Source organism: Pistacia vera, unplaced genomic scaffold, assembly GCF_008641045.1.
Source record: "Pistacia vera cultivar Batoury unplaced genomic scaffold, PisVer_v2 Contig37, whole genome shotgun sequence".
Taxonomy (NCBI): Eukaryota; Viridiplantae; Streptophyta; class Magnoliopsida; order Sapindales; family Anacardiaceae; genus Pistacia; species Pistacia vera.
In genome coordinates this window covers 435,041-453,807 of record NW_022196190.1, presented here as the reverse complement: position 1 = coordinate 453,807, position 18,767 = coordinate 435,041, and the positions used below count along the sequence as shown (strand labels likewise).

Here is an 18,767-nt window from a genome sequence, read left to right as displayed (position 1 = left end):
AGACCAAGGTAATCAAGTCACTCAAAGCCAAATCCTGAGAAGACAACCCAAATATTTTGATTTGAGAGAACAAAGGGCAAAAAAACATAGCACATAGAGATAAAATCTCTAATAAACCCATTATTTGCTTGGCTTCCACTCCAAGTTAACTTCTCGTTATAGGAAATTAACTTATCCACCATCCTCATGTTTTAAGGTTGAACCTGACCACCAGCCACCATCTCAAGCACCATTATGCCACCAAAATTATGACAATATAGCCCCTAAAATCCTCCTCACATCCAAGCGGTAACACCTATATAAACCATCTAAGGGGATTGACAAAAATAAGCGCACATTTCTCACATAAAATCCTCTCTTTTTCAATTGTTTTGGTTTTTACTACATGAATTAGGCATCAAAGGTGTCATGTCAACAAAACCCACCGAAGCACTTTAAGGATAGTGAATTTTCTTTTGAGTTATTGCAAGGTAAACAGGTACCTCCCACTTTTAGTAAATATATTATAGATAGATCTCTCACACAACAGAATTGCCCTAGTCATTTTTTTCACAAGTAATGTTAGAAAAACAATTACTAGTAAATTTTTAAATTTTATAAAAGGCATTAATTAGCATGTCTTTTTTTTTTTTTTAAAGAAAAAAAAAAAAGAATAACCCATATGATAAATAAGTAAAGAGTTTCACATTGATAGAGGAGGAGAATGGGACCAAATGAAAAGTTTGATACAATGTAAGTGAAGAAAAAGGACACAAAAACCTTTCCCCACCAAAATTATGGACTTTGAAAGAAGTAGTTGATACTATTATTGTTGATAGTGCCCTACCTTCACCTTTGTCACCATTCCATCTCTAAATAAAAGTTGTTTAGCCCCACAACATGATGCATCAAAATACACAAAACACTATTAAAATCACCTTTATAAAATGCCCCACTAAGCTGAAAAAGATGCCCCAACTCTTTTTTTCTTTGCACTTGTCCACACTTTCTATTTCTGCTTCTATTTTATAAATATTAGGCTGTGGATGATGAGATAAGGACTCAAACGTGCCTCACATGTCCACCCTACCGACATCACATTGCCCAAATTTTTTTTTTTTTTTTTCTTAAGATTATGATCACATTACTCTTCTGGGCATCTTCCAACTATAACAAATGATTCTTATTTCATACTTGAGAAATCAATCTCAATCATCACTTGAGGAAAAAAAATTGTACTACGTTATTAAAATTCATTTCAATTCAGACTAATTTTTTCTTTTTATAAATATAAAAATCACCCAACCTTGTTTCGCAAGCCAAACCCTGCAGTGTTTGGGAAACGAAAAACAATGGCCTAATTTAATTATCATAATTTAAAAGAAATCTCTACTTGGATCATCTTGGGAGCACTTATAGTAGTGAAAGGAGAAGGGGGTAGTGGGGTTAGGTTCTTTTGCCAAAAACTAAGAACACAACAAAGAGTATTGACATTTTCACATGACAAATTTGATTTCCACATGCTACTAAATCATGTGCCAAACTGTTAGTTTTAGGTATGTTTCTTTATCACTTTAAAATTCCCATACTTGAATGCCTCGTCAAACTTCAGAAAAATTCAAGTTGAATTCCACAATTAAGTAACCTTCACCTCGCTATAAATTGACTGCTATAACTAAATATTGAAACAAACAACTTCCATCACAATCAATAGATCCTAATAAATATTTCCATATTTCATAGCACTTAATATGTGAAAATATATCTTATACTTACAGTATTAACTTATATATCAACTTTAAACTAGAGTTAGGTGGCTGTTGCCACCTCTACACGGATTGAAACACAGTAACATTACAGAAGAGAGACGTATCTTGACCGGTTAAATTGTTCAGTAGTCCAGTGACCCCACCGAAGTTATGCCGGTGCTCAAATTTCTTGAGTCCTGCCGGCTTGCATAGTCGTCACAGCTGCTGTTGGAGAGCCTCTGAATTGGAACTGAATTCAGAAGCTCTATGCCTCGTTTGCCCATTTGCTGCACTTCTGGTGGTGAAAGTATTTTGATACACCACACACTATTTACGAATTCCCTGGTAATAGAAGAATGAAATATATCAACTAAAAGGCGACAAGAATGAATATTAACCCAAGGAATGTCCAAATTAAGAACCTGGAATCACAGCACCATAACATCAGTATAACCAAAATATGAATGACCTTAGACCATCATATTTCACCAAGTTTGTTTATTTTGGTTCTATTTTCTTTTTCTTTTTCCTGTTTTAAAATTTCTAGGTAAGATGCCGGACTTTTATAATCAAACGATCAAAAAATTTAATCCATGTCTTACACTAAGAGATGTAAATCCATTCTTAAAAATATCCAAGATATGGTTGAAAAAAAAATAAGAAGAAGAAGATATAAGAAAGAACTATTTGGAGAACTCAAATAAAATTCCATTAACAAAACAATGAAGAAGATTGGAACTTACGGCCAGGGGTCATCACCAAGAAGAAGAACATCATTCTCCCGGTCAACGAATACAAGCTGCCAGCCTGATCTCAGAGGGTCCTCTAACTGGCCTTCAAGGCCAAACATGCGAGCAAGCTCACTGCGTAGCTCGTGGTAGCTGCTGAATTTGGTTATATCCAGTGATCTACCAAAGGACCCTGACTTGTAAACCTATCAATGCAAAATTGAGATTAACCAGAAGACATTGCAAAAGGCCACTAATAAATCAAATATTGTGGTAAAACAATTTTAAGACTGTAGAGGCAACTGACCTTAACAAAGGTTCTGGTTGGTGGGTTTACTTGGCCCACGTTTTCTGGAGACTGTAGGAACCCTGATTCATCAATACAACCGGAAGGTGTAATTGCTGGATTGATTGAAAAATCGGTTCCTGCAGTGCTCATGTAATTTGAGGAAGCAAAAGGTATGGTTGTGGAGTCACTGTTGCTCCCAACTCCCCCAAGGCTTGACATTTCATTCTGCATCAGAAGAGATGAGGGCTCTATATTAACCCCAAATAAAAGATGGCTCTGTGGATCGGCACTCCCTTCTTGGTCAATTGAACACTCCCTGCCAGGAAAAGGCGGCAAAGAAATAGAATTCTGAGAGATATTTGTCTGAGGTGGCACCAATTGTTCCACTTGGGACAGAACACATTGAGGAGCTCCAGAAGTAAAAAGAGGTTCAACTGCCGCCCGTTTAGAAGGCCAGGTAGGAGAAGAAATCAAGGGATTGCTTCTGGGCAAGTTAAGTAGATGGGATGATTCATCCTGGGGAAATGTGCCCAATAGACTATGCAGGGGAGAAACAATAGGGCTTGATACAGGGTTCCCATTTGAATCGGAGAAACTCTGCTGATGGCAGAGTGAAGAGATTGCTTGCAAAGGTGATGACTGGGATTGAGAGACTGACGCAAATTGTGACATAGCAGAGACAGCACTTGAAATCTGCTGATGGTCAACCTGTTGCTGTTGTTGTTGTGCCATTGGCTGGTGCTGCTGCTGTTGGCTATTGAAAGAGTGCGAATGCTGCAACTGTGGCTGAAGTAGGTGTGACTGAGTTTGAGCCTGGGACTGAGAGTGATGTTGGTTTTCTTGAACACCTTGAATAAACGTCTGCTGATGATGAGACTGCTGTAATATCTGGGGCTGCATTAAAGCAGCAGTCCGACTGGGGAGATTTTGGGGTTGTTGGAATTGCAGAAGGGATGTCGGAGTAGCTTTGGAAGGATCAACAGCCCTCATCTCCCGAAGTGCAGCAGCAGCCATAGCTTGATACATGTCAGTTTGTAAACCAAGCATTGAAGCATCTAACCTTGGCTGCATCCATGGTGTAACTCCAAGTCCTTGAAAGTTCATAGACTGAATTCCACGATCTCCGTCACCTCGGAGCCACATAAGTTGAGAATTCATTCCTAGATCATCATCTTTAATACCTAAGAGCAATAAGATAGGGATATCAATCCTTGATGTCTAAATGATACATGGAGAGATTAGGAACCACAAAACGAGTTCAAATTTGAGGGCAATGTCAGAAGAGTATGGATCATGGCCCTCGAGGATAAAGTAGACAAGCATACCATGAAAGGCAGGTAGTCCTGCTGGCCATGGCCGCTTCAACCTCAGTGGAAATGGAGAGGGATACATTGGGAATGTTGTTAATGGTTCAATCTCCCACAAGGAAACTCTTGGCTGCCTCTCCCCTGCTGTTGATTCGTCCCAGCCAACCTGCATTGATTAAGGTTCATTACAATTTACTTCAGTCATGGTAAAAATAGGAAATAAATGAAATTGTATTAAATGAAACGGGTTTAAATCATTGTCATCAAAAAGACCTTGACAGAGCGCCAATGTGAATTTGGCCACTTTGCAGGATCTAAGTCGCTTATGCCAGTTATCGTGCCCATGTAGCTGGACAAAATCATAGAATGTGAAACAAAGAAATTGTTAGGTATCAAGATTATAACAATTATAACTCAACTTCCTTATTGAATTTTATGGTCTACTAAATAGACTTGTAATCCAAAAACAGAAAATTGTAATGAAAAAACCAGATGTTGTCCGTAAACTGTTCCCTTGCATTTCATAGATGTACTGCCCCAAACATTCGTCCTGATTTAGCATATGCATCATCTATTCTTAAACAATATTTCAGCCCTTTCTAAATGGTTTCCAGTCTTGTACTTAACTCCCACTGACTATAACCTTTCATGAACAATCAGCTCTACTATTTTATGTATTAATTAATATTTAAATGAATAGATTATGAGTACAAATATGGCCCCCAAACCATCAAAGGGCAACTAGAACAAGAAGCTTTCCTCACAATGCAGAAGAGATTGTAAAAGTATACAAATAGGAAACTACCAAATACCCAATAACCATATCAATTTCGTTCATAGCCATTATAGCGAGTCAAATGATAGAAAGTCTCAAACCTACCGTCGCACACTTGATTCCTCTGTTTCAAACAGCATCCTAAATCGCATGCCAACAGAAACACGAGTATGATAGACTGCTTTAACATACTTGGCCAAAGGTATGACAAATTCTGATGGACTAGCCCTGAAAGAAAGTAGTGAAAAATTCAAAGGCAAGTAGTTGATCAAAAACTTCAATGTCTACAAACAAACACAAAGTCAAACCTTGGGTTATAAAATATGGTAAAGCGGCTATTGGTTGCAGCTGCATGAGCTGCAGCAGCAAGAAGCCCCAAGTGCATACTGTCGCTTGATAAAACTGATGAAGGCATCACAGTTGGTGGTCGATTAGCACGGCGGATACCAAGAAGCAATTGATTCTTCTCATTCCTGATGAAAGAACCATATTTGTCAAAAAATCAACAAAATACACCAGGACCTTTGCCTAAGAATTTTCTAATAACAAAATGCTTTAAGAGTGTAATAATAAAATGAAAAGAAATTGAAAACACCATTCATTAAAAATAAAGAAATAAAAAATGAAAGACCCAAAATGAAATTGTTCTCAGAGGGAGTGTAAAGGATTTAGGGCCTGTTCATTTCCATATTCATTTCGTTTTTCCTCATTTTCTCTTAAGCTCAAACGCAAAGTACTTGTCACATGTTTTTATTTCTTGTAATAATAAAATGAAAAAAATCTTGTTTTCCCCATTTACAGCTAGGATGTAATCGCACAGTGTGAATAAACATTGTATTATTCCCTCAATTCTCAAGATTTTATTTGTCAAAACCAAAAACACTTTTGCACCGATTTATTTTTAATTAATATTATAAAAGTAATTTTATATTTTTTTTTTTTTTAATAGTAAGATTGTCAAAAAAACATTTTAATAATTCTTTATGAGAAATGTATTTTTATCACTTTCAAAAATCTAGAACAAGCAGCATTTCATTATTTTCATTTTCAGAAAGTTGTATTCAAAAAATGATACCAAAGATGTTCCCAAATCTTGAAGATACAAAATTTGATTTCTTGCATTCAGTCTGTCAAAACAGAAAACAAAAATCAAATTGAATGAAACCTTAATAGCTAGAATCAAAAGGATGGCATGCACCTGAAATAATATGTTAAACCGTTCAAATGAATATATGCCATATCTTGGATGACTCACCAAGAAGAAAATATAGGTTAGATACCTAGAATATTATCCAAATAAGGCACAGTTCTAGCATAGGTCAACTAAAGCATAGAAAAAAAAAACTAAAATTTGTTATGTAATAATGCAAATAGAAAAGAGCCACTATTGGTGGATTAATCAGCTCCCTACCAGATAAAAAGCACTGAATCACCAGCAACGAGTCTCTTAGCACTTACAAACACACTCCATCCTGTAGTAAGGAGATGTCTTTTGGGCTGGCCTGCGTGATGAGAAGTCATGATCATTATCAAAATGTTATTGTTTAATTTAAAGGTGTGTATGAAACTACCTTCCTTTATGCAAAATAAATATAGCCTACAGCAGCTGAAATTAATAGGTGTCCTTGAAACACTCACCCCGAAATATATGCCGAAATTTCCATTCATTATCATGAAGATCCCTGGCAATCAACTCTTGAGCTGGGGGCTGCTGGGAGAAGTCCTGCAAACAAGTTCTTAAATTATAGAAGCACTTGAAATTGATGGTCATATCTGGTAACAAAAGAGGTTTACCAATGGAGGAAACACTTTTTCAGCTGCCCGCCGAGGAACAGAGAATCCTCCATGAGTACTTGTGTCACTGGCTGTCAATGTTTTACAAAAATAATTGGTCGGCTGTTTGCTGGAGTTGCCTAACTCTGCTGGAAGATATGTTTCCTTTTGCTCTTGCTACACAATAAGGGTGTTTTATATAAGAGACCATCCAAAAAGCAGGCTATTAAGATGCAAAAACTGATTAAACTCCAGCAAAACAACATACCGGACTCAATGGCTGTAAGGTCATCTGTGCATATACTTCATCTGTCTCAATATCGGCCTGAAGTTGATAAATTTTGAGATTTCAGTAACTAGCCCAGCGGAATGTTTAGAATCACAAACAACAAAAACTGAAAAGCCCTTACATGCATGGTTACATTGTGCAGCTGACAGATAAGTTGTGGAGGCAAGCTTGGATAGTTAGGGATATGTGCATCCACCTCTTTGTTGGTTGATGCAGCAACCTTCAATAATTACCATAAAGATAAAATTGAAAAGAAGTAAGATTAGTTACAGATTACCGTATCTGATTTCTGTGCATTGTTCAAACTCAACAGATTACAACACCACTAAATCATGACAACAAGAGTCGATTAAAGAACCTGCCCTCATAAAACCGCAAAAATAGATAAATAATCAGACATTACTCTGGTAAGTGTGAACTTACAATCACAATGATCAACTCCAACTACGGCAATTCTTAGTAGAAATCAGAAACATTAACCATTTCAAAGTTGAATTTAGAAAATAAAAGAAATTAAAACCACTTTATGTTTCCCAGATTAAGATTATAAAAATAGTGATTATTCATGCTTCATTCAGCAAAACCAAGTAGAGATATTACCTCTAATACACAAATAAACTAACCTGCTCACTATGGCCTTGAGGGAAATAAACAACGCGGCTTCCAACAGCAGGTAGAGAAACAAGAGGACCGGCACACGCATGCCAAAGCTCAGAGTTCAACACCCTCTTCTCCCCTGCAAAAAAAAAATAAAAAAAATCATACAAAAATACCCTTTTTCAGAATAAAATCAAAGAACCTCAATATGTCCAAAAAGAAATGAAGAAAACTGTGGCTTTTCTTGAAAAAGACATAAAAATAAGAAGATGAAGCTAAAAATCAGTGTTTCTTGATTGAGAAAATTGAAAACATCTTAAGAATTTGATACCTTCTTGGGTTTGAGGACTAAAACCAGCTGAAGCAAGTCTCATTTTTTTGAGTGGTACAAAATTGAAGAGCTTGAAATCCAAACTTCAAAGAAAGATCCACAACATAACAAAACTTCTTCACTTCACTTAATGTGATTCATGATTCAACCGAAACCGGTTTTGCTACAAAACACTATGGATTTGTGCCTCATATGCTCCACCACATTACACCTCAAATCACTCTTTTTTCTTTATAAACTGCAGATCTCAAAAACTTTAACTTCATACAAAAAACACCCAGATCTTACCAAACCCCAGCAAATACTTATGTGCATGCAATAACAACCATCAAAAACTTAAACTCAAGAATCATAATATATAGAGAGAGTGTGTGTTTTGAAGTTACAAAATTTTGCAGAGAATATATCATTAAAAAAGGGTGGTTCGTTTTAGAAGTGGAACTGGGTTTGGTACTACTGGTACTGAGTCTATGAATATCTATGAGCTGCTGCTGCTGCTGCCACTTCTGCTTCTTCTTCTTCCTCTCTCTCTCTCTCTCTCTCTCTCTGTGTGTTTCAATCGATCAACAAACAACTGCCATTAAATTTATTTATTTATTTATTTTATTTCTGGTGCTTTTTTATAGTAGTGAAATAAATAAAAGCAAAAAGTATAGAGTGTAGAGGAGGGTGTGTTTGTGTGTCAGATTTTTATGTGGGAAAGAGAAAGAGAGAGGTTTTCCGTTTTTCCAATTTTTTCTGCACTTTAGGTGCTAATTTCAGACAACATAAACACAAATAAGAATACCCTCAATACTTGAACCAATTACTTATATGCCATTATTGTAATTATTATTGCAAGACAACCCTCTTTTCTTATTTTTTTCTTTTAAGATTTTATAATATCATTATATTAAATAACCCATTATTAATATTAAATAATTTTCTTTTTTAGTTAAGAAATAGCTCATTCATAAAAGTTTCTTAGAAAATAGTCTTATTTTCAAAATTTCAGCAATGGTTAAATCAAAATACCATTTTTCTTAATTATCGATTTTTATTCGATCTTTATAATCGAGTTTCTCTATTTCTAAATCAAACAAGTCTTGAAATAAACAAACTCTATCTGTATAAAACACGGTTACGATAATGTTAAATCATTTCTAACCAATTGATTATTGATCACTTTGAATTTTTTGGTTAAAAAAGAGTAATTTGGTTCAACGGATGCTAAAGTTTAGAATAAAATATTCTTAAAATGTTTTTTTAAAAAGGCTATTTTTTAACTGAGTCCCAAAAAAAAATAGTTTATTTAGTATCATTTCCCTTTTTAAATCATATTTATATCCTTTATTTTCAAATGCCAAAAGAGAGGCCTTATTAGTTTTTGGATTTCATAGTAAAGAATAATAAAAAAAATAAAAAATACATATATTTAAGATGCATGAAATGATTCGAAGAGAAAACCATGAGAGTATAAAATGGCGATAGATATGTTCCAGTTGCATATTGCTTCTCATGAGAATGAGGTGGCCCATTTTATTTATATAAACTTCATGCAATGTCAAACCCTTTTACATTACTAATTGCTACCCACTTTCAAAATTTTAATTTCACTTCATAATAATTAATTAATTAAAAATATATTAAATTAATTAATGTGAAAGAACAAAGCGAGTGGTTATAGTTTGAATGTAAATGATGGGCAATGATTCACCTGAATGTGTAAAATTTTTGCATCCATAAGGAGGTTTGCATTGCCAAAATGGTAACCATTAGGCACTTTCTCTTTTTATGTGGATTGACTTTAAATTTGACAAAGTTTAAAAAAAAAAAAAAAAAATAGTTATTAAATTATAATTTGGAAAGAATGTGATTGGATGAATGAAATTAGTTTAATTTTATGAAAGTCTTTGGTTAAGTTTGGTCCACCTACTGTCTCTTTTTCCTTTTAACTCTACTATTAACTAATGCCATTTCATTCGTACATAAAATTAAGACAAGTCATCTATTTCAACTCCTAACATCAATCTTAATGGCCCCCTCTAACTATTTTTCTTATTCCTTTTATCTCAAACTATATTTATGAATTTTACAGATCTAAAAAAATCATACATTAATTGGTGTTATTCCCTCTCGTTTGAAAAGATGAAACTTCCAAAGATTAATCCTGATTAGGCATAAAACAATTAATGTTAGGATTTCAATATTGTTTTAGTAGTTAGTACTACATTAAACAATAAGAGAATGGAAACAATCATGAGGATATAGTATAGAAATACAAAACGTTTCGAAGCTCTAAACATACTTAAAAAACTAGAAATATTTTGGTTTCATAAAAATATGTCAATTTTAAATGAGTTATTACGTAACCGTAAGTTAAAAATGTGGTAACAACCTCAAGCATAAATTATTATCTCAAATAACTAGATAAATATTTTATTTATTCTTAAACATTTAATGTAACATAACATATATTTTTGTAATATATAGATAATTATTATTCGTAGGATAACTTTCTTAGACGAAAATCAAAAATTATAACTTATTACAAATAAAGTTTTTTCTTATTTATAACTATCTCAAGCTGGACATATTATTTTATGACTTAGAAGTTATTCATAAGTATTACTATACAAATGTTTTACTATAATATATGAAGAGAGGAGAGAAGAGAGAGAGAGAGGAGGAGAGAGAGAGAGAGAGAGATGCAATGGGTCGGGTCAGGACCGAGATCCCCCTTGCCTTGGCCCAAGCCCGTGCTCGACCCTATGATCCAGGCCCCCCCATGGTCGGAGATAACAATAATGCCCAAGCCCAGCTCGACTAGCTTTTTGTGACTCCTAGTCCTGACCCATGTTAATTTCTATAATTTATTTTCTTATAGGGCAATCTTTGATAAATTTTCTTTGTCTTTCATATTAAGTTAATTATATTATCTCTTGTTTTATTCACCAATTTGTGTATAGATTAATATGGTGACAAAAGATCATGGGTTTGACTAAAATCGCAATTAATTGTTATCTAATCAAATAATAAATTTTTAATTTTTTTTATTGATAAAAAACTGGGCCTGGATCATGCTCGACCCTATGGATCCAGGCTTAGGCCCTTGGTGGAGATAACAAATAATGCCCAGGCCCAACTCGGCTAGCTTTTTGTGACTCCCAGTCCTGATCCATGTTAATTTATATAATTTATTTTCTTATAGACATCTTTGATAAATTTTTCTTGTCTTTCGTATTATTAATTAATAGTATCTCTTGTTTTTATTCACCATTTTGTGTATAGATTAATATGGTGGACAAAAGATCTTGGGTTTGACTAAAATCGCAATTAATTGTTATCTAATCAAATAAAATAAAATTTTAATTTGTTTTATATATAAAAAAACTGGGCCTGGATCATGCTCGACCCTATGATCCAGGCCCAGGCCCATTGCGGAGATAACCAATAATGCCCATGCCCAACTCGGCTAGCTTTTTGTGACTCCCAGCCTGACCCATGTTAATTTCTATAATTTATTTTCTTATAGACAATCTTTGATAAATTTTTTTCTTTTTCTTTCATATTAAGTTATTAATAATATCTCTTGTTTTATTCACCATATTTGTGTATAGATTAATAGGGTGGCAAAAGATCTTGGTTTTGACTAAAATCGCATTATTTGTTATCTAATCAATAAAATAAATTTTTAATTTTTTTTATATGATAAAACTAGGTTTGAGCCAGGCCGGGCCTGGAGATGGCTATTATGTGGCCCAACCCGTACCCGGGGAGCCTTGAAAGGCTAAACCAATACCCAGGTATGTGCCATCCCCGAAAACAGCGAGTATATCTAGCCCGTACAGCGATCGGCTGAAATCTAGTACAATTGCATATTATATATAGTTTTGGATTATATTTTTAAAACTAGTTAATTCTCATGGTCCTTTGATCTTTTACTTCTATAATTTTTCATTATACTACTTAAATGGTTGGATTCATATCAATTATAATTATATATTGTTTTTATGATAAGATTATTATTACTCATATTGTTGACAGGTATTGATTGAATATCAATTTTAAATCAAAATCTAATAATAATAATAAATTATATTTCTAATGCGTACCCCTAAAATTTTTTACGTGCGGTTAAAGGTGAGCGTCTAGTTAGATCACTTTTAATTGTAAAGTTTGTGAAGTGAGTGAATAGACGCTCACCTTTAGTTCATAGTTAGACTTTAAAGATATCTATATTAAAGAATGACTATACAGAGCGGTGGATGCACACTAATTAAGGGTGAGCCATGACCCTTCTCAAATTAAAAAAAAAAAAAAAAGAAATTAATATGTACAATTTTTAGATTTTGTCTTTATTTTAACTACCCTAACAAAAATTTGTAGATCTACCCCTACTATATATATAAAATATATGATTTTCAAATATTCATTTGTTTTATAAAGTATATGTTAATAAATCTTAAAAGCACATGAGTTTGAAGAAAATTTGTATTATATATATAAAGTTGAAAAAAATAATGACATTCTTAACATTTACAAGGGAAGATGTAGGTCGTAAATGTGTGATTGGTAAAGATGACGTGATGCGAATCTTATGATCCGCACGTACCATAAAACAAAGGCAATCGTGACCATTGGTTAAGGAAAAGCGGGGTCCTATAGAGTATGATGAGACTTGACGTAAATCACTGTTTACCTTTTTTATTGGTCGCGGTCAGAGACGTACGGTGCCGACGCTACACGCAACTATATTACCCCACACCTACACTCATCTACATCTCCATGTTCATGTAATATATTACCCCACACCGACATCTACATCTCCAGTGTCATGTAAATCCCATATCCCCATCCCTCCTCCCCCCCCCCCCCCCCACCAAGCCCAACTTGAAGAAGTTGATAATAAAAGTGATCAATATCTATCCACTGTCCTCAATTATTATTTTTTATTGTGTATTAATTGTTTGTATCTTTTTCTTTACCCATTATGAAGAAAAGATTCGTTTAATTTTGATTTCAGTGACTCTGAATTTGGAAAGTAAATAAACCTTTTGTATTGATTATGCATCAAACCTGAATAATTATGTGCCTTTAATAATCTAAAATATAAAGAGTTTGAATATTGATCGAAACAATTAATAATAGAATAGTCATACACCTATACAATATTTTATATGACAATTCATAGTGCATCAAACCTGAATAATCTATGTGCCTTTAATAATCTAATTAAAAAGAGTTTTGAATATAGGCTCCCGTTTGGTTCAAAAATTTGGGTGTTGGGAAAAGTTTTTTTTGCAAAAAGTTAAAAAAAGTTAATTGGGCGGGTATTGAACTATGTAGGTTTATAATTAATAAAATACTCTATATATTTATTTTTTTACAAAATACCCCCTATAATAAAACATTAAAAGTTAACAAAATACCCCTAACCTACTCAAACACCCCCATCAGCCACCACCAACCGAGGTGGCCAAGTCACCTTATGGGCGCATGACCGGCTGGATCTTGCCAGTCATGCGTCGATATGGCCTTTTCGGCTAGATCCACGTGATTTGGCCGGTAAAGGTCAGATCTACGCCAATCTGGCCGTCAACCGCTAGATCTGGCCGTATTTGCTCTCACGACGGTCAACAAACAGTCGTCGTTGATGGTCAACGACGACCGTTTATTGGCCGTTGTGACCGACTGTTACTGCTCGCCAGATCTTGGCCTTAGTCTGGCCTTTTCCGGCCAGATCCACCGTGGATCTGGCCGGAAAAGGCTATCGCGCACTACTGGCCAGATTCAGCAGGTAGTGCGCCATCCTACAACCATTTCCGTCATTTTTCGTTGGTGGCCGGAATCTGGTAAATGTGGATTATGGGGTGTTTTTATAATTTTAAAAAAATATTTAGGGGTATTTATTAAATTATCAAATTTAAGGGTTTAAAAAAAGTTGAATAATATTGGGAGTATATTCCCAAAATCTAAGTTTTTGGGTATTTTACTGTTTAACTTTTTGGGAATACTAAAGTAGTATTCCCAAAACTGAAACAAACGCAGCCATAATGATCAAACAATTAAGAATAGAATATCATACAACCTTACAATATTTTATATGCCAAATTCATAGTTAATATTGTCAATATAATCTTATGGTTCACGTATTACAAGAAAAATAAAAATTTGATATAAAAACAGTTAACTTCCACTCATATATAACTTAACTTTATTTGTAAACTAAAACATCGGTTATTACATTTGAAAAACCCTAATACATTTAAAAGAAAAGGGTATCCCCTCATTAGTTGTTGTGTGATTTCTAGGTAATGGAACTTCAACAATAGAAATCTTCTTCTCTATTGCTTTAAAGCTCTTTACTAATAGTTTTAGGACAAAGATCCAGTCCCACACCAAAAAAATATGTAAAATGGCTCACATTAGCAAACTGGAGCTCCTACTCTTCTCACACTGTTTTATAGATCAAGGAATAGCAAAAAGTTGATAGCTTTAAAAGAAGAAGAAATCTAAGTTTTATTTTCACCGTCTTTCACTCTAAACCCCTTTTTAAGTGTTATATTATTAATAGGAAAAAAACAAAAATATATTTTATAAAATAAAAAAGACGTATATAATCATTTAAGTGAAAAATAGATTGTAGGAAGAGAAAGAAAGCATAATAAAGAAACTGAAATTGGAAGTCACCTCATGTAATTATGAAAAGCGATGAGGAACAATGTTGAGTCTGAATTATACAAGAAACATCCCCCTCATTAATGTAAATGACAAACACAATAGCTTGAAATCAACTGTCATGTGAACTCAATAATATTAATTTTGTTCAGAGATCTATCAATTTCACATCATTCCTTGTTTGGTTAAAAGCCAAACCCTTATGTCTCGTGTATTTTGGAACACGGTTCTAATTTCTTCATCTCCACAACCACATATGTCCTGTCTTCCTCTCAATATCCAACCTTCCTTATACCTTTACAATTTAATTTAAAGTTTCCCTTTTTTGTTTTGTAATTCATTGTGGGAATTAGATTTGCATGTTGAACGCTTGACTTTGTTACACACTTATCCATATTTGCATGCCATCTCCACTAATTGGTAGTTGAGAGGGGTTACAATAATTTATTGAAATATATACGAAGAAATTAAGTATTATAATTATGGCAAAGGAAAACAAAGATTTTTTCATTATTTTTAATTATCGATACTCTCTTTGTTGATAGTTCTTGGTTATCTTTTTCCTTTTCCGTAATAGTTTCCTCCTTATGAATACTCCATAAATACTATAAAACCACAAAAACAATCAAAAAGCTCAATTTTAAGGTTTTCCCCATTTGGCACTCTTTGACGCTCAAGTCATTATAAAACCATTCTCTGCTCAATGACAAAGACTTTTACCAACAAACTAATACATAGAATACTGATATGTTTTAGAGATATTATTAGAGAGGGAGAAAACTCGAGGGAAAAGGGATACTTACCTCCACCACGCATACATTATTCTTTCTAATGCTTGGTTAAAGTTTTACCCACAAGTGCTTCTTGGTGTTTTGACATGTGACCTTTCCCATGATTAGGGCAAGATCACAATAACAAATTATTACTAAACACATAAAACAAAATTAGATTAGATGTCTTTGTTATATTGTTGGAATTAAGTGGTTTGGACATGAGTGGTACTATGTAATGTACTATACTTTGGTATTTGTATTTTGTACTTTCCACTTTTCATTTTCTCTCATATTTGTGTATATGATGCCTCTTACTAATTAATTTACCTTATTACTGATTAGTGATAAATATCTAATTATCGAATTAATTAATTAGTTTATATGATAATTTGGAATGAAATTGGATTAGATAAGGTATGTTAAAAGTGTGAAATAGAGAGTATATTATAGGGTATTAGGTATCTTCTTTAAAGAGTATGGGTTTGAAAGAGCACATAATTTGTGTATTAGAATGAAAGACATAATATAAATCACTTTCCACTTTACATATATTGACTGCTTTACTTATCTACTTTCAATTAGGATCACAATCTTTTCGCAGAGCAACATGACCAAAGGTGGACCTCAATTTTTATCATTTCAATCATTTTCTTAATCATACCCTTTTTTGACTCTGGAATTTGATAAAATAATATAATCTATATATATATATATATATATAATATAAAATTTATAACCAATACTATTAAACAACAACAGACCCTTAGAGATGTGATATAGATTATAAGATCAAAAAGGGTTTCCCTTATAAACCTCATTCATTTAATCTGTCTTACAACACTTCAACCTTTCTTGGTGGGCTCCATTCCATTAAATGAACATTGTATTTCCATTCATTTAAATTTAATGAAGAAAAATAATTTCAAAAATCGGCCAAGGATGATGGCAGTCGGAAAGAAGAAAAACGGAGGCAGAAATAGAAAAAAAAAAAAAAATGAGGATATGAGTAATAATAGTTGGTCTAAATATTGATTAATCATGAACAGCAGTTAGATTGAATGCAGGAGGAGAAGAGAGAGAAAAAAGGGAGAGAGATGTCAAGAAAAGCAACAGCTCATCGCTTAGATTTGTGGGGGCCATTCTTATTTTCTTCACTTTTCCCAATCCTCACTCTCTTCCTCTTTAAAGTTTAATCAATCTCTAATCTCCTACCATTTATTTTCAAGTGTAATACTCTTTTCTTATTCAGTTTTTTTTTTTTTTAATTTTGAAGTGTAATAATATATTAATACGTGGACATCTAGCATCCATGCATCCAATTGAATAATAGTGAATTAATTATTTATAATTGGTTAACTTAATGGTGTAAAACATTTCATCAGCCGGGCAGTGCAGACACCTTTCCTGAATAAGAGGAAGAGTCAAAAGAAAAGAAACCCTAAAACTATTTTTTATTTGTTTAATTAATTAACTTACAAAATTAGGTCTTAACTTTCTAAATACCACTTAATTTATTAAACTCACTCATTCTCTTAATTATTAGTTATTACCCAACTGAACCAAATTGTTCATGGTTTTAAAAATTATATAAACTTGCATGAAAGTATAAAAATAAAACTAAGATTTGTTTGTTTTGTACTAAGAGAGTATAATAATAATAATAATAATAATAATTAAGAATAAAGAAAAACAAAATATGACACTTATGGAGAGGCAAGGGTGGTTATGTGGAGCCCATACATACATTAATTTGATGTTTAATTAATGATGAAAAGATGACTAATTGTATAGACAGACAAAGAAAGGTTGAATTAATGATGATTAGTAAAAAACAATTAATCCAAAATCTAATTAAGAAAAGCTAAATACAGAGACAGAAACATGGTTGACCATGTTGTGTTTGTGTACGCACCAACTTTAACCATAAATATATAATTTAAATTATCAAAGGGCAAGAAAGCAAGGCGGCATTTGGTTAGATCTTTTCTTGATAATGTTTTGGGTGACATGAACAATTTAATGAAGCATATTAATGCTATGTTAATTGTGCTGTTTTTCCAATTTGTCTCTCTAATCATTTCTATAAAATCCTTTCTAATCATAAACCATATCCTCCTGTCTCCCATGCCCACTTCTTCTTCAACTCTATTCTTTTCTTCACATCAACAACAATATCAAATTGTTTTAACTTCGTCAACTCAAAATCTCCTTACACAAAACAGACTGTCTTAATATATTTATATCATATATATGTTGATTCACACTATATATAAACTTAATACACACACACACACACACACACACATATATATATATATATATAAGTGGTATCAAAATCAGTTAGGCAAGAGACATGAATAGTTTAAATGATAAATATGACATAATTGTGTAAAAAACTTAATAAACCTTGATGAATACCTATAAAAGGGTTTATGTTAAAGAATCAACTAAAATCTTAGAAATTCATTATCAATTAATAGTGGTTAACATGGTCAGAAACCCTCATTTCAATAGGTAGATTTAACATATATATATATCCTAGTATTAAAATTGAAGATTATAAGATAATATATAAAATATATGAATGAACAATCTTTGTCACATTAAAGAAGCAAAATGAGTCATGGAAATGGTCAAAATATGTGTGCTTGTTCATATGAATTGTATATATAAATGAATTTTATGAAATAGGAACACCCATTCTAAATCATCTAAGATTATAATAGTTCAAGTCCAACGAAGAATCAATGCATTATGCAAGGGACCACTTCTCAACACATCAAATCAAGCCCACTTCAAATATATATTATTTTATTTTATTTCAATTAATTCTGCCCACTATGTAAATGTTTTTAATGTAACACATTATTAAATTTTCATTCCTCAATTCTTAAGCTATACAATCCCTCATGTTATCGAAGGATTCGATAACTACTGAATCTTGATCTTTTTCTATAATAATAATGACTATATTAATTCTGTAAGCGTAATCTTTATAGAATTTATGAGGATGTCTGAATTAAAGAATTTCTCTCTCTCTCTCTATATATATATATATGTATATTATAAGTTGTTGATGGAAGACTTTTGGGTTATATATCACAATTCATTAGTACAATAATAGTTTGATAGATTAGAATTAGAATAGTGTGAAGGTGGGGAAGTTAAAAAAATAATAAAAAAACACTTTAAAGATCTTGGAGAGAAGGAGATAGATAGTGTAGGCCATGGTGGAATAAATTAAGGAAGATGGGTGGAGGGGACAACTTCACCCTTCATTTCTTTGTTATTTTTTAAATATTTAAATCCCCTGGAAGTCACTACTTACAAAAAGAAAACCTTATGATTTTTCAATTGTGGAATAAAATTATAAAGTAGAAAATTGCTTACATAAGACTAATCTTACTCAAGGCATAATCAATGGGCTTAAGCTACCTCTAATCATTTCTATTTGCATGGGATTCTTAATGACTTTTTCTATCTCCTTTCTTCTTCTTAATTAAACCTCTTAATCATTT

General features: G+C 32.9%; 1 protein-coding gene across 1 annotated transcript; it reads right to left on the bottom strand.

The window, feature by feature from the left end:
* Window positions 1–1,661: 1,661 nt before the first annotated feature.
* On the bottom strand, window positions 1,662–8,526 carry LOC116140321 (auxin response factor 6-like). The gene is made up of 14 exons (XM_031425967.1): window positions 7,817–8,526; window positions 7,512–7,624; window positions 7,010–7,108; window positions 6,868–6,924; window positions 6,621–6,776; window positions 6,465–6,549; window positions 6,238–6,328; window positions 5,135–5,299; window positions 4,932–5,054; window positions 4,325–4,400; window positions 4,070–4,217; window positions 2,763–3,925; window positions 2,471–2,661; window positions 1,662–2,069 (listed from the first exon to the last, which is right to left on the bottom strand). The coding sequence occupies exons 1-14, from the start codon at window positions 7,857–7,859 to the stop codon at window positions 1,871–1,873; spliced, it is 2,709 nt and encodes a 902-aa protein (XP_031281827.1). The 5' UTR covers window positions 7,860–8,526; the 3' UTR covers window positions 1,662–1,870.
* Window positions 8,527–18,767: the final 10,241 nt, after the last annotated feature.